Source organism: Tripterygium wilfordii, chromosome 2 (assembly GCF_013401445.1).
Source record: "Tripterygium wilfordii isolate XIE 37 chromosome 2, ASM1340144v1, whole genome shotgun sequence".
Taxonomy (NCBI): domain Eukaryota; kingdom Viridiplantae; phylum Streptophyta; class Magnoliopsida; order Celastrales; family Celastraceae; genus Tripterygium; species Tripterygium wilfordii.
In genome coordinates, this window is record NC_052233.1 from 10,887,289 (window position 1) to 10,901,021 (window position 13,733).

At 36.9% G+C, this 13,733-nt stretch overlaps 1 protein-coding gene across 1 annotated transcript; it reads right to left on the minus strand.

Annotated features, from left to right (window-relative positions):
* Positions 1 to 6,803: 6,803 nt before the first annotated feature.
* Positions 6,804 to 8,471, minus strand: LOC120008669 (zinc finger protein CONSTANS-LIKE 6-like). Its single transcript, XM_038859059.1, has 2 exons — positions 7,332 to 8,471; positions 6,804 to 7,241 (listed from the first exon to the last, which is right to left on the minus strand). The coding sequence occupies exons 1-2, from the start codon at positions 8,346 to 8,348 to the stop codon at positions 7,017 to 7,019; spliced, it is 1,242 nt and encodes a 413-aa protein (XP_038714987.1). The 5' UTR covers positions 8,349 to 8,471; the 3' UTR covers positions 6,804 to 7,016.
* Positions 8,472 to 13,733: the final 5,262 nt, after the last annotated feature.

Sequence of the window (13,733 nt, forward strand, 5' to 3'; positions counted from 1 at the left end):
TTTATTATCATTTTGACAATATAAAAAAAAAAACCAGACCAAAACAAAAACTGCTTTTCAAAATCCTCAAACTTTGAAAAGATTTACTTACCTGTGTCCCCTACCCCTTTGTAAAGGAGCGTGAGCTTTACTCGCAACACAATCACGTGGGGGTTAGATTTGGTTTACAGGGTATGGATTCACAAGATATCTGTGTCCCTATTAACTGGGTATTTATTGCGAATAGCTCTCTCTGTTTTTATTACTATATGGAAATGACTTTACCTTAATTTATGAATTTCACAATCCCAGTAATTAAAATTTAAAACCTTTTTCTTTTATTTTATGGGCAAGGAATAGACACGGTGATGAATCAATCAATCAGTTTTCCACATGATCACTGCAACTCTGAAAATTGTCTTAAATATTTTCTTTCATACTGTAACATGTGTGAAGTTGCAGCTCGTACGTACGTACATGCTACTACCTGTGAAAGCTATACTGTGACAATCAGATCCAATTAATATGCTCCAGATCCAGTATTGTGTGTGTTTGCAAATCTGGTTGTGCTCGAAATAGATGGTAAATTGTTGTACTTGAGCTGAATCAAAAGGTAATAAGTAGGGAATTGTTTAGATTAATTGGGACACATGTTCCTTGTTACATACGTTAAAACCACACCGCCGCGAGATTCCCGGCCAGCCTCGACCCAATCCCATGTTTTTTCTTTAATATATATAGGTGTATAATACAGACATTCTTGTACGTGTTTAGGGTTACTAATTGGGGGAATGTGACCCATATTTGTTTTCACGTTAAATGATAACAATAATTGTGCATAAATAAAAATATTATGTCTAGTCAGTATGACATGTGTTATAGGGAGGGAAGAACGAATTTCTTAGACGTATCTTTATATCACAACAGCCCTAACGACAAGATCAACCTAAATGTCAAGCTCAAATTTAAATCCCGACGAACATAACAACAAGGATAAGAAAGTCTCAACAAACATCTCACAATGCCTTTAAAAGTAACTATCAACCTGAGACAAGGTATGTACTGTGAATTACAACATCTGATATTTTGATTCATTCTTGACAAAAGAACACTCACTTGAGCGTCGGAATGTCCTCACGCCACGAATGACTGTCCTCTCTTTGCTTTTGTAGGCAAAAGATTCGCCGTGAATGTCACAGTTTGGACCCCTACTGCTCACGTGTGGGTCGTAGAAATGTTTACATCGACAATAATAATAATAAAAACAACGTTATCGTTGTTATATTTTCTTGTCACGTGGGGCCAGTGTGGGAGGCCTGGGGGTGGGGGGCATGAGTTTCCATCTATCTCTTCCATTTCCATCTCTCCTCTCGCTAACCAAAAACACCTCTCATTTACATATTTGAACCCACCACAGACAGACAGACAGAGAGAGAGGGGGAGATATGACATCACTTGAGTTTGATCACCTAATCAAACCTTGAGTAGTGGAATATATCATATCATATCATTTTGGGTCTAAAGAGAGCGAGAGGGTGTGCGGATTTGATATGTAAGCTTTTATGTGGATTTTCCAGTGATGTCGAGGAGAATCATATACTCATCTTTCTTGGTGCTTTTGGTGGTTTTGGTCTCACATATCTGGGTCTGCTGCGAGTGTAAGGCAGGGGCAGTACGGGTATTTCCTCAAAACGCCATGATTAATGTGAAAGATGGCATTGACAACAAGAACAGCGCAGAGGAGGCTCTGTTCCATGGAAGGGATGATTCTTCTACTTTCAACAAAACCCAGAGAGCATTTGAAGATAGCAAACGAAGAGTCCCCAGTTGTCCAGATCCTCTCCACAACTAGCTCAACTCTTCACCTCCATTTTTCTTTGTCCTCTTTGTTATTTTGAAGTTTTGCTGAATATTATCCAAAATACCCACGTTTTTCCCTTAGTGTTTTGATTGAATTTTGTACTATTTAGGGGGAAAAACTGGGGTATTTTGGTACTTTCAGGGGGATTTAATTAGTCTTGTTCTTCGAATCCAGTTCCAGTCGGTGATCATGACGATGATGTGTATACAAGAAGCTCAGGATATCTTTCAATGTTTGTGTTGATTACTTACGAGAAATCCAATGCTTCAATGTTTCTGTTTTTTTGGATCCTTGTAGAGAAAAAAGAAGAAGAAGAAGAAGAAGAACACATCACAAACAGTGGCACAATGCGTAATTATGTACTAATGTCTGTTTATTCAACTGTTTCGAATGGGAAAAATACAAAACATTTTTTTGGCTTTGTTTAGCACGTAAAAAACAACAGTTTTACGAATCTCAGTGTTTGTTGTCTTAATAATCTCAAATGTTGATATGGATGTACACGATTTTATATAGATCATATGGAGCATGTGGGTCTCATGATTACACATGAATCACATACCTACATCTTAATATTTGTAATAGTTGAGAAGAAAAACTCCGATATCCTCCCAACTCCTAAATCTTTTGGGTCAAATCCTTTTTTTGCATTCTACGGTATTCATGCAATCTTAGTAAGTCTTTTTGTTTTAATTATGTTACAATAACCTCTAGCTAGCTAATTCCATATCTTTCCACAAACAGTAATTTTTGAAATAACCGAACATGTCATGCACCAATGTTCTTTCTTTCAAACCAAAACCCCATTTCATGTGTACATATTTTTTTGGAAAACAATATCGGTCAACGACAGTATATATAAGTATATATAAAGCATGACTTTACACACAGATTTATTTGACGAAAAGCAGTTGAAAAGTGTGAGTATATACGTTGAATGTTATATGGATTTTAGTGTTTGTAGACTTGTGTGTAGATTTGGAAACTTGTATAAACTTTTTTGTAATATTTTCTTCAACGGACAAAAGGTGGATCAAGACAAGTTTTAAGTCATCGAGTACAGACAGTAAAAAAGGAGGGTAATAGGAAAATGACAGGAGTCTCGTATTCTGGTAATTTTGAAGTGCATGCAGAGAAACCAATGCGAGAAAGCGCCACGTATTACGCGGCCTAAGAAAAAAAAAATTGCCCCTCAATAGGTAAATGTCACTTTTCATTACCCAAAAAAACTCACATTACGATTTAGTCACTCGTTATTCAAACGTTACGTTTCAGTTATTGATCTTATATATAACTGTTTCTCAGACAATTGGTGGCTTATCTCGAAAAATAAAAATAGAATAAGATACATTTTTCATCGTATTTGAAGTGATTTTTTTGGTTCGGATCAAAAAAACATAATCACTCGATTATTATCAAATTGATTGAAATCTTTTTTTGTCTGTGAGGATCCTATCAGAGTCGTCTTCTACTTCTAATAGATCATGAACTAGATCAGAATCATTGACAATCATTTATGTGGAATGAGATGAGCCACTAATTGATTGAGAGACGATTATGTAAGATCAGTGATCAAAACGTAAGGTTTGAACAATGAGTAACTAAATTCTAACAGAGAGTATCTTTTGGTGATGACAAAAATGACATTTTACCTAGTCGTGTAGTTTGTCACTTTGTGTTTGGATTTGGAATCAATTCCACTCCCCTACAACTATAAATTCGTCTCTTATTGTGGTCAACTTAATGTATTTTTTTTTATCTAACCAATGCATGCTTCACTGCCACTCCCTCGCTGTCTCTACTTGTACTACCACCACCACCACTTACATTATTATATTTATGAACAATTATGGACAATTATACCTTAAATACAAGGCATGCAGACCCTTAATTTCAAGTGGACCCAGACTAACAAGGATATATATTGAGATTTGAATTGTCAACGCTTTCAAGGATATAATTGTGAACGTGATGAGGCAGGGAGGTTTGTTGATGAGTTATTTTCAGGAATAAATAATAATTATTATTATATTATAACCATAACCTAATTCAAGGTGCACGTTTTATTAATTGCTAAGCCCATTGACAACTCATTCCCGTCCACTATCTGATTTGCTGGACGCAGACAACTTTCAATTATTAATTGGTGCATGTATATGTCATCATTAAGCCCCCTCATTATTGCTGGAGGACCATGAATATATTTTCTTTTTGTAAGGGTTGGTGAATATTTTTCACCCAACTTATCTTGTCCTCATCAGGTGAGAAATTTTGTGTGTATGAATCTAACAGATTGAGTTTAGGTTAAATTTATTTGGTGTAGTTCCCCGTTACGAAAAAGAAAAATTGGTGAATGTTGCTGATGATAATCATAGGGAAACAGATGCCCTTGATTGGGTTGTACATCCAAGATGCTGTTGGTCTAGCTAGTCAGTATCGCTGTCGTAGAACATGAAATGCATATGAAGGGCACGTTTGGTGCAGCTTGAATTTGATGGAGTGGAAGAGTCATTTTTTAATACCATGACGATGGATCCAAATGGGAGAAAAAAATTATTATTCTTTCCCTATTTTAATATTTCAGTTCAGATACGATAAGCCAATCATTGTCGGTATATTTGACAAATGGTGCCAAAACTAAAATAATACTTATCTTTCAATTAAATAATTAGTTTCCATTATATATTCAATTGAATAGCCCAATTTAAATAGGCCCGGGATGGTGTTTTCGGCCCAATCATGAAGCCTTCTACATTTGTGGGCTTCTTGAGTAGTCAAGGCCTGGAATCTATTAGTGCCTCAAGCTCCTTACGGCTTACGAGTCAGCTTAGCCACGAGGCTATGGGCCTGAAATCAAACCACGTGGTGAAACCTGGACTTGAAAGTGGCGGGCTAGAAATTGCCTCATGGACCCACGGAAATGGGCCAAACAGCAGTCGTACATCCGGACTTGGGTTACAAGCTCATGCGAGAGAGCTCAGAGAATGTATACTTGCATATTGATGTGATAAAACTTTATCCGGTCTGGATAATCGAATTTGTCAAACCCAGATTAAATTATGTGTTCACATAAATTATATGTTTGAAATGTATGATTTAAAATCGGGTTCGAGTCCAAACACAGAATTTTGCCTAATTTACTTGTCTAGACCCTAACCCAAATTAGGTTGTTGTCCGGATTTAAATCAATCCCGATTTGATCAATTAAATATGTCTGAAATTTAATCCGAGTTAAGGTCTGCACATGTAAATATTTCGTAAACGTGTTATGTTCTTCAATCCAAAATCGACCCGAAAAGAATTTTTTTTCCACCCCTACTTGCTTAGTAGCCATCTCACTTGTTCTTTTCAGAGACTTATTGGTCATCTTCACTGTAATGCATGTCGCAGTTTGTTGATGGAGAAGATAGTTGGATTTGGAAAAATCGAGAATCCTAGATGGGGATCACCGTATATTATATTGTTTGATGCTTACCCGTTTTCTTGTTTCTGTCATCAACCATAACTTCCATTGAGGCCATCCACTTGGCATGAACGTATGTTACGCAGAGAGTCATCTTCTTTGTAGATGGAACGCAAAGTACCAACATAACAAAGTATGACACGTACATGACATGATATATATATATATATTAAGTATTGAAAATAAAATATGGCTGCTCTCAAATTGATGAAATCCTAGTCCGGAACCCCTTTTTAAGGGTCGGTTGTTAAATAAAGTGGCTCATATCATAAAAATTATTTTATATATGAGAATTTTAGAAAAAAGAAAATTGTGTGAGAGGAGAGCGGAGCATATCAATCGAACACTCTTACCAAAACACATAAAATCTCGTGTTTTTTTCTTTCTCTATGTTTTTTGGTTGCTCTGTTTGTTTTTTTTTACCCTCTATTATATGTGTTGTGTGTGAAGTTTTATTTTTCACATCATTATATGTTGGGAATTCAAGCAGTTTGGAGGAGGACATGTGGATAATTTTGCATAACGAATCTAATGATATATTTTTTGTTCAAAATAAAAATCAAATTCATCACGATCATACATGAAATTCTAGAAAACATCACGTAAAAAATTTGGTGCACCAAAATATCAAAATAACTCTCGAACTGATTTGAGCGTTGGAGAGGCTCCCGAGAACAAATTTGGAGTCTCGATATCTTACTTTTCTTCTAGTGCAGGTCATCGAAGAACAACCAGGCAATTATTATTCAAATCAATTGATATGTCGATAATTCGGGCAAGTTTTTAACCTCATCAATCACAATTATTTTCCAAGCAAACATTACTTTATTTATGGTATCCTTACAAAAATTGAAGGAGACCAAAAGATCATGACTTATCAAAATAGGGACCACCGGTGACATATCAAAAATAGGGACCACCAGTGCATGTTAACCACAAGCTCCTCAAAAGTTTGAAATTTAATTGATGGGCCACTATCACTATCCAATTTTACCTTTCAATATAGATTGAGAGACATTGTATTTTATATATATATAAGTTCATAATAAGTTGCTTAATTTGAAACGACATGTGGTTCGGTTAGCAATCAATTGGGTTAGGTATATGTGTGTCTAAGGTTCGATTACAATAAGAAGTATATTTTTCAACGGTATTTTAAAAAAATTGCTTAATTTGTGTTCAATTAGGGTTTAATTCTGTCAAGTGTTGCGAGATGAATGCGTGGCATAACCGTTAGGAGTACAAAAACTTTCACGTTCACCGACAAAATATGCTTCTATTCGTATGAGACTGGACGCTTTGGTGGAAAGAACTTATGTGTTTTTTAGTGATTCATGTTTCGTTCTTGGACTCAAGTCATGTATAGCTAGATATTACATTCTGAGCACTGCAATGGAACAACAGTATTATCCTGTTATCTACTCTCCTTTTTTAGTAATCAAGAATTATCCGGCCCAACATGGCCATCGCATTGTTAAACTATCTCTAAACTCGGACCGCCAACCCAATATGCTCTATATTGACGATAGTTTAGACCGACTTGAAACCCTTACGGGAAAAACCTCCAAATCTACTAGGCATGGGAGTTAAACCTGTAACCTTTCGCATTTACATTCATTTGCTTTATTGGATTTGTGCAAAAGCCAGGAGGCTAAAAAACACACCCATTTTAATGAGCAAGTGCAGAAAACTTAGTGTTAGCGAATGAACAATTTAACAGGATGCTTGAAAGGACGTCCTCTTGACAAACCTCCCTTTCATTCTTGGCCTCTTCTCGGCATTCAGTTTCCGAACTTCATACCTAATTTTCTTCGAGAACAACCTCGTTCGGCGCTTCTCTCTGTACCTTGACACTCTTGCCTCTCTCCCTCCGTCCCCCATGGCCCGATATCCACCAAAGCCACCGTAAGGATGCTGAATTGTTGTTCCGCAAGTACCCTGAAAGTGTTCATGAGCACAAAGTGTTTGTTAAAATGTCTCTATCAATTATTCCAAATGGATTAATAGTAAACAACAGCAAAAACCTACCATGCAATCAGGCCAGCATTCGTCGATATCCGGCCTACTCCCAGTAGTCCATGGACACCCTTGGCTTGCCCATGCTGTCATGACCCCTTCATAATCTAAACTTAATTGCATCTTCCTCTTCTTCTTCTTTCCACCATTTTCTTCCTCCCCTTCACAGTTCTTGACGACCTTCTCCTCGAACCCCACCTTCTCTTCTTCCTCGGCACATGTTGCATGAGAGTCATAGTCAAAGTTCAATTCGAAGGGTTCTCTTGTCATATCAATCTGAGCACCATGACGTTCCCTTACAACAACTTCAACTCCATCTTCCTCTTCTAGCTTCACTTTTCCCTTCTCAACAGAGCACTCCCTCATATCCTCCTCTGTATAATCCATAAGACCAAGCTCTTCCATTCCAAAACACTCGTTCTCAAGACCCCTTCCAAGCAAACTCTCCACATCAGCTGCGAATTCCGCAAGATCCATCTCTGATGGAAGAAACCCGTGACAACTATCTCCATCCCCTCCATATCCACCTATCAAATCCTTCGATTCACCTCCATTAGCTACAGTCGGGGCTGCTTCTCGTTCATTTAAAATAGTTGAGGTGCATAGCTCCGACTCAAACGGGTCATATACGGGAACCCTATAAAGAAGCTGCTGCTCCTCCTCTTCATACTCTTCATGTGAGTTCTCATCAGAACCAACTTCAGGCACAAGAGGAGCAGGGTTTCCTGCCTTTTCTTCAACCTTCACGGATTTCGCTTGTCGTGGTGTCCGAGCCTTTCTGGTGAACCCTTGGTGCCACGATGGTGCTGAATTCTTGATGTCCAGACTCTTAAAAGATGCAGTTTTCAAGCGAACCCTTTCGTGTCGACGGGCTAACGGGTTCGCCGAGTGCACCGAAGAGTCACAAGCCTGGCAAAGGAAAGCATCATCAGCTGCACAATACCATCGTGCACGCTTCTTGATACAACTATCACAGGCTCTAGCCGTTTTGCCTCCAACGGCGTTAGCCAAATTCTTGCTAGAAATCATGGTCTATACTCTGTATATAAAACCCAAATCAGAATTGGAATATAAAAGAAGAAGCAATACCGAAAATATCAGAATTCAAATCAAGCAGGGCGATTAAGGAGTTGGCTCTGTAGAGCACAATGCAATTATTTGTTTATAGGTGATATGTCCCACAGAAGGTCCTTTTACAGACTAACAAACAGTAATGGATGCACTTTTGGTTCCACTAGAGGGCCTTATCTCGTTTTCTATTGGCTGGGTTTAGAAAGTTGATCAGAATCTCTGTGTGCTCATTGGCTGACTTATAATCATAGAGATTTCTGGTGGTGGCCCAGTGGGGGAAAGGATGAGTATGAGTCATCTGATCCCATTATTTTTGCTTTCACTGTCGAATTTTTCCTCGCTAGAATTCGATGGAGACCCTTTTGTTGGATTGTCAACAGTCACTCACATACCTGTTCAGAGTTTCCGACTTTTTTGTTTGCGGTCCCCATGATCATCTTCATCTCTCTCACACACAGTTGTTAGTCTCCTCTCCCAATGGATCCTAGGGGTGTCCATAGCAAACATGGTTATTGGATTTTCGGATCTAGTTATAGTTTTGGATACGGTTATAATTTTAATAAATTTTTAGATATTTTACGATTATGGTTTTTTCGGTTATGATTATGGATATAACAAAAAAAAACGAATAATATAAATATATATTAGATTATATTATATATATATATAAATGTTACATATTGCGATATGAAATACATCTTCATATAAATTAAGATTGATTGTTGCTAAAGCGAAAGTGGGGATACATTTTCATGTATGTTTTTTTTTTCTTTTTTCTCTTGATCTTATTATTTCTCTCGGTCTTGTAAATTTATTTTTCTTTAATTGTGATGAGATAATATATTTATTATCATTATCATTATCATGAATTTTTATCAAACTTTGTTAGATGGAATTGGAGTCGATCATGGGTTATTTTCTCAATCTATTTGAGATTTATTCATATTTTTTTCATTTCTTCAAAAATATGATTATTTTGGTTTGGTTATCCAAACATATATGGTTCGATTATGGATTCTAAAACATCATAACCAAATCAATTCGGATATTTCGGTTACTGTTAAAAACTGAGCCGAATGGATACCCCTAATGGATCTCACTGTCATGATTTTTTTTCCTAAGAATGTCATAGTATGTTAAAAATGTAATCCCACATTGACTGTGACCCAACCGAGTGACTTATCAAATCAAGCTCACCCATTTACTTATTACAAAGCCTTTTAATGAGCCTAGTGAGTTGGGTTTTGACTCGTAGTAGTTGGGTTTGCCTAGTGAGTTGCACTTTGACCATTAGTGGTTGGGCTCATGATGAACAAAGTCGTTCGTGCCCAATGTATCCACGGGCATCAGACAATATTGTTGGCATGTGTGGGGGTGTGAATTTTTGACATGATATTGGAGCAATTCGATCTAGTTAGACATGACCTCTACTCCACTTGTTGGGTTTGACATAACCAAGTCCACAAGTGCGGAGGAGTGTTATAATCCTACAGCGGTTGGGTGTGACCCAAGCAAGTGGTTTATTAAACCAAATCCATCCCCTTATTTACAACACAGCCTTTTCATGAGCCTAGTGAGTTGGGTTTTGACTCGTGGTAGTTAGACTTCAGCCATTAGTAGTTGCGATCATGAAGAACAAAGTTGTGCAGGTCCAGTGTATTCACAGGAACCAAACAACCCAAAACATACAAAATTGTTGACATGTATGAGGTGTAAATTTTTTATATGTTGGAGTTTAAGGAAGGGTCTAGATTTTAGGGTTTTGAGAAGAGAATTGTAACCAAGAATCGGACCTCCTAGCCTAATCCCAGTATAGGCATAGTGAGGCAATTAACCAATATTTGAACCTTGTCATGTAAGAGCATGTCCAATGGACACTTGAAAACTATTTTTCAAGTGTCCAAAAGTGAATTTTATGGAAAATTTAGAGTGCTAGAGTTCTACAATGGATGAAAATGAACACTTGAAAACACACTTTCTTGATAATGGATATAGTTGATGAATAGTGAAGAGAGATGATGAAAAGGAAGAGAGAGGTGATGAAAAGTAAGAGAGAGATGATAAAAAGTAAGAGAGAGATGATAGAAAGAAAGAAAGAGAAAATAGAGAAATGAGTTTGAAGTGTAGGAAAGTATGAAGTGTTGATGAATAAAGTATATTGTGGGACCCACTCACCCAATTAAATTATGCCATCCAGGATAGAAGAGAAGAGAGAGAATGATTTTGAAGTACTTGATATTTATTTTAGCATTGGAGATGCTCTAAATTAAGCAGATAAGAAACCCCAAGACTCTTTTTTTTCTATGTAATAAATCAACTGATATGATAAGAGTTGGCAGGTGCTGCGCAATGCATAGATGTGTGTCAATAATTTTTGACAATAATATGGATTCAAGACTTAGAAAATTGACGAAAGAAAAAAAAATTGTGACGAAAGGGAAACGAAAAAATCCTTGTGGAAGCAGGAAAGCAAATGTTGATATATGCAAAACAACATCTCACATTCTTTCTCTTTCGTTTTTCCATAAAGATCAGGGATATTTTTTCTATTGGACCACACAAGGAGCATCTTCCGTTGATATTTTCAGTATATAAACATATAAATAAGGAACTAAGTAAACCCTAACTTTAATAATAATAATAATAATAATAACACCAGTCTTAAGGATCCCAAGTTTTATTTTGTCTCATATATCCTAAATACTGAGAGAAACACACACGATTTCATATAGATCATGTGAGGTCTACAATTTCATATAGATCGCGTGCATTCATTCCAACATATACGATAGGTGGGACCGTGGGACAAAGAAACATTGAGGTTTTTTGCATTTTCTATGTAAAACCGAAATGGCTGTTACATATAGTCAGGGGTTAACCTCCAAAGTCCAAATAGCGACTGAAAATGATAGCCTTCCTGCCTTTCGGTTATCTTTTGTGATCCAGTTATTTCATTTCATTCTGGTGAACTATGAAGTCCTGTTTAATTACATAAGACGCTGAATAAGCTTTCTTCCTTCAAGGCGTCGTTTGAAATATTTGGGCTCAGGAAAGTCGGACTTTGAAGTTTGATCCATTACAGAAGAGTATGGGCCATTAAACTATTTGGGCCGAAGCTGAAACCATTCCTCGTTTGAGATTGGGAAATCGTACTTTACTACTTTTGTTTTGGTTTGAGGCTTATGCGGATTTTGGCCCATACATCCGGTAATTTCGAGCCCAGCCCATGTCTTCCTCAGTTGTCACTCTCACTAGGTCTTTCAAACCTCCTCCTCTTCCTACAATAAGTGTGATAAGAACAGGATGACGTCGGGTTTGAATGCAGTAGATTTCAATTCATTGTTGCTCACTATAAGTTTAATGGCACAACTAAACCGGACCTGTTGACCGAGTGGACATACAACTGTGTGGTCTCCCGGGTAAGGGTGGCAAAACTCAATTCTGGGTTGGTTTCAGGTCGAACAACATAATGTGTTTAAGAAATATCTAATTATCCGGACGCTAATCCGGATTAGGTCATCGGACGTACTTAATTAACTAAATCTGAATTAGGGTCCGGACAAATTTACCTGACAAAATTTTTATATTTGGACTCGAGGAAAAAAATTTGTTTGAATCCAGATTTTGGATACATAACTTATTTTCAAATTTAGTTTAATCTGTGTCGAACAAATTTAGTCATTCGAATTGGACGGGATATATTCATCCCTAGCTCTGGCTCCACAATGAAAACTTACCAAAACCAGACATGTCCATCCAAAATTTTTCCTGAACAAGTCATCATTCACTCCCTATATGTAATGCAACACTGAATTAGTCGATACTTCCTTTTCAGCCTTGACTCAACAATCTTAAATAGAGTTCAATACAGGTACTATTCTCACAACTGGCAAAGAACGCGGAATTCAGGGAATATGTGTCAATTTGGCATATTCTTTTATGAGTAGTATAGCCACTTGTTGCAAAGAACCAACATAATCATTAGTTTTCTACCATGCAGGCAGGACTATCAATTACATTATCTCTCCATGTGGTAGAGCTTATATTTTGGAAGACGGGTAGTTTATAAGCTGTCAAGTGTTTAATGATACTTTTAAAATTGCTCGGACTTATATTTGGGTAAAACAGTAGGAGAAACTTGTGTGCTAGAGTAAATGTAGAAACAAATTCCATTTAGGAGTTTTCAATTTTGAATTGGAAGCGTATGTGCTATCGTAATATATCCCTAGGGTATTTAGGCTGTTTGATAAGTGTTTTAATCTGACGTAATAGCTAACGAATAAGTTAATGTAATCGTTCCACCAAACGGAGTCGTTATCTCTGTTTGTAATACTTGATTGTGTAAAATATAGGCTACGTACATTTCATATAGACATAGCCTCTCATGTTCTCCATATAACTTTAGAACCCAAGACCAAAAAATTTAGAACTCCATGATGCTTAGATGATCACTACTTAAAAAGATATCATAGAGCCAACCTCACATCGCACACACTCTCTTACTGGCACTGCATAACCAAGTCAGTGAATTGGACATTCCATTCACTCGAAAGAAAACGACAATGAACCCTAAGCAATAGATGATCGATCAACCTAACTCTAATTTCTTTACCACCAGTCAACCTAACTCTTAACTTTTAGTTATTTCTCCTCCAAAAAGTTTACAATTAATATCCACCTGTAATGTAATAGCATACTGGATCAAGCCAGACAAACTCACTCACCAGGAAAAAACCCACATTAATGATACACACGTAGTTAAGCCATCACCTTCATATATCACATGCAATTCCTTACGTTTTGCTCAAGTTGAAGCGTGAACCATCAGCTTCATGGTTGACTGCCTCTTGTTTAGCAGACTCAATAGACTCCCCGCAATGTTTATCCATAATAAATCAAGGCAAGCACATGTCAACTTGAATGAACAACCATACTCACATTAAAGATATTGTCCGCTTTGGGTTTACTTGTTTCCGTGAATATATCGGGCTCGCACAGTTTTGTTCTTTCTGCGTCATCTCACTTAATGATACTCAGGCCCAAGAAAAGACTTCTATAACTGATAGGGACTTGGGTTTTCTTATAAACCACATGGTTAGGGCATCCCAAACCGATGTGAGATATTTTAACAAATTCAAAATCCTCCTATTAGATAAAAGAAAGCCAATTCAATCATTTAAACAATTCAAAATCATCCATCCTTTGAGATCCTTTTCCACTCATGGCTCTGGATTATTATAATCAACTCACCTTTTTAACTTTTCTTCAAACTTCAATCTGTGCATTTCAAGATTTTTCCTTTAAAACCATCATTGAATTTAAGTCTAGTGTTCTTACCCAAGT

Coding starts and splice junctions, on each gene's coding strand:
- LOC120008669 (XM_038859059.1), bottom strand. CDS start 8,348: ATGATTTCTAGCAAGAATTTGGCTAACGCCGTTGGAGGCAAAACGGCT. Junction 7,242..7,331: donor AATGCTGGCCTGATTGCATG/GTAGGTTTTTGC, acceptor GAACACTTTCAG/GGTACTTGCGGAACAACAAT.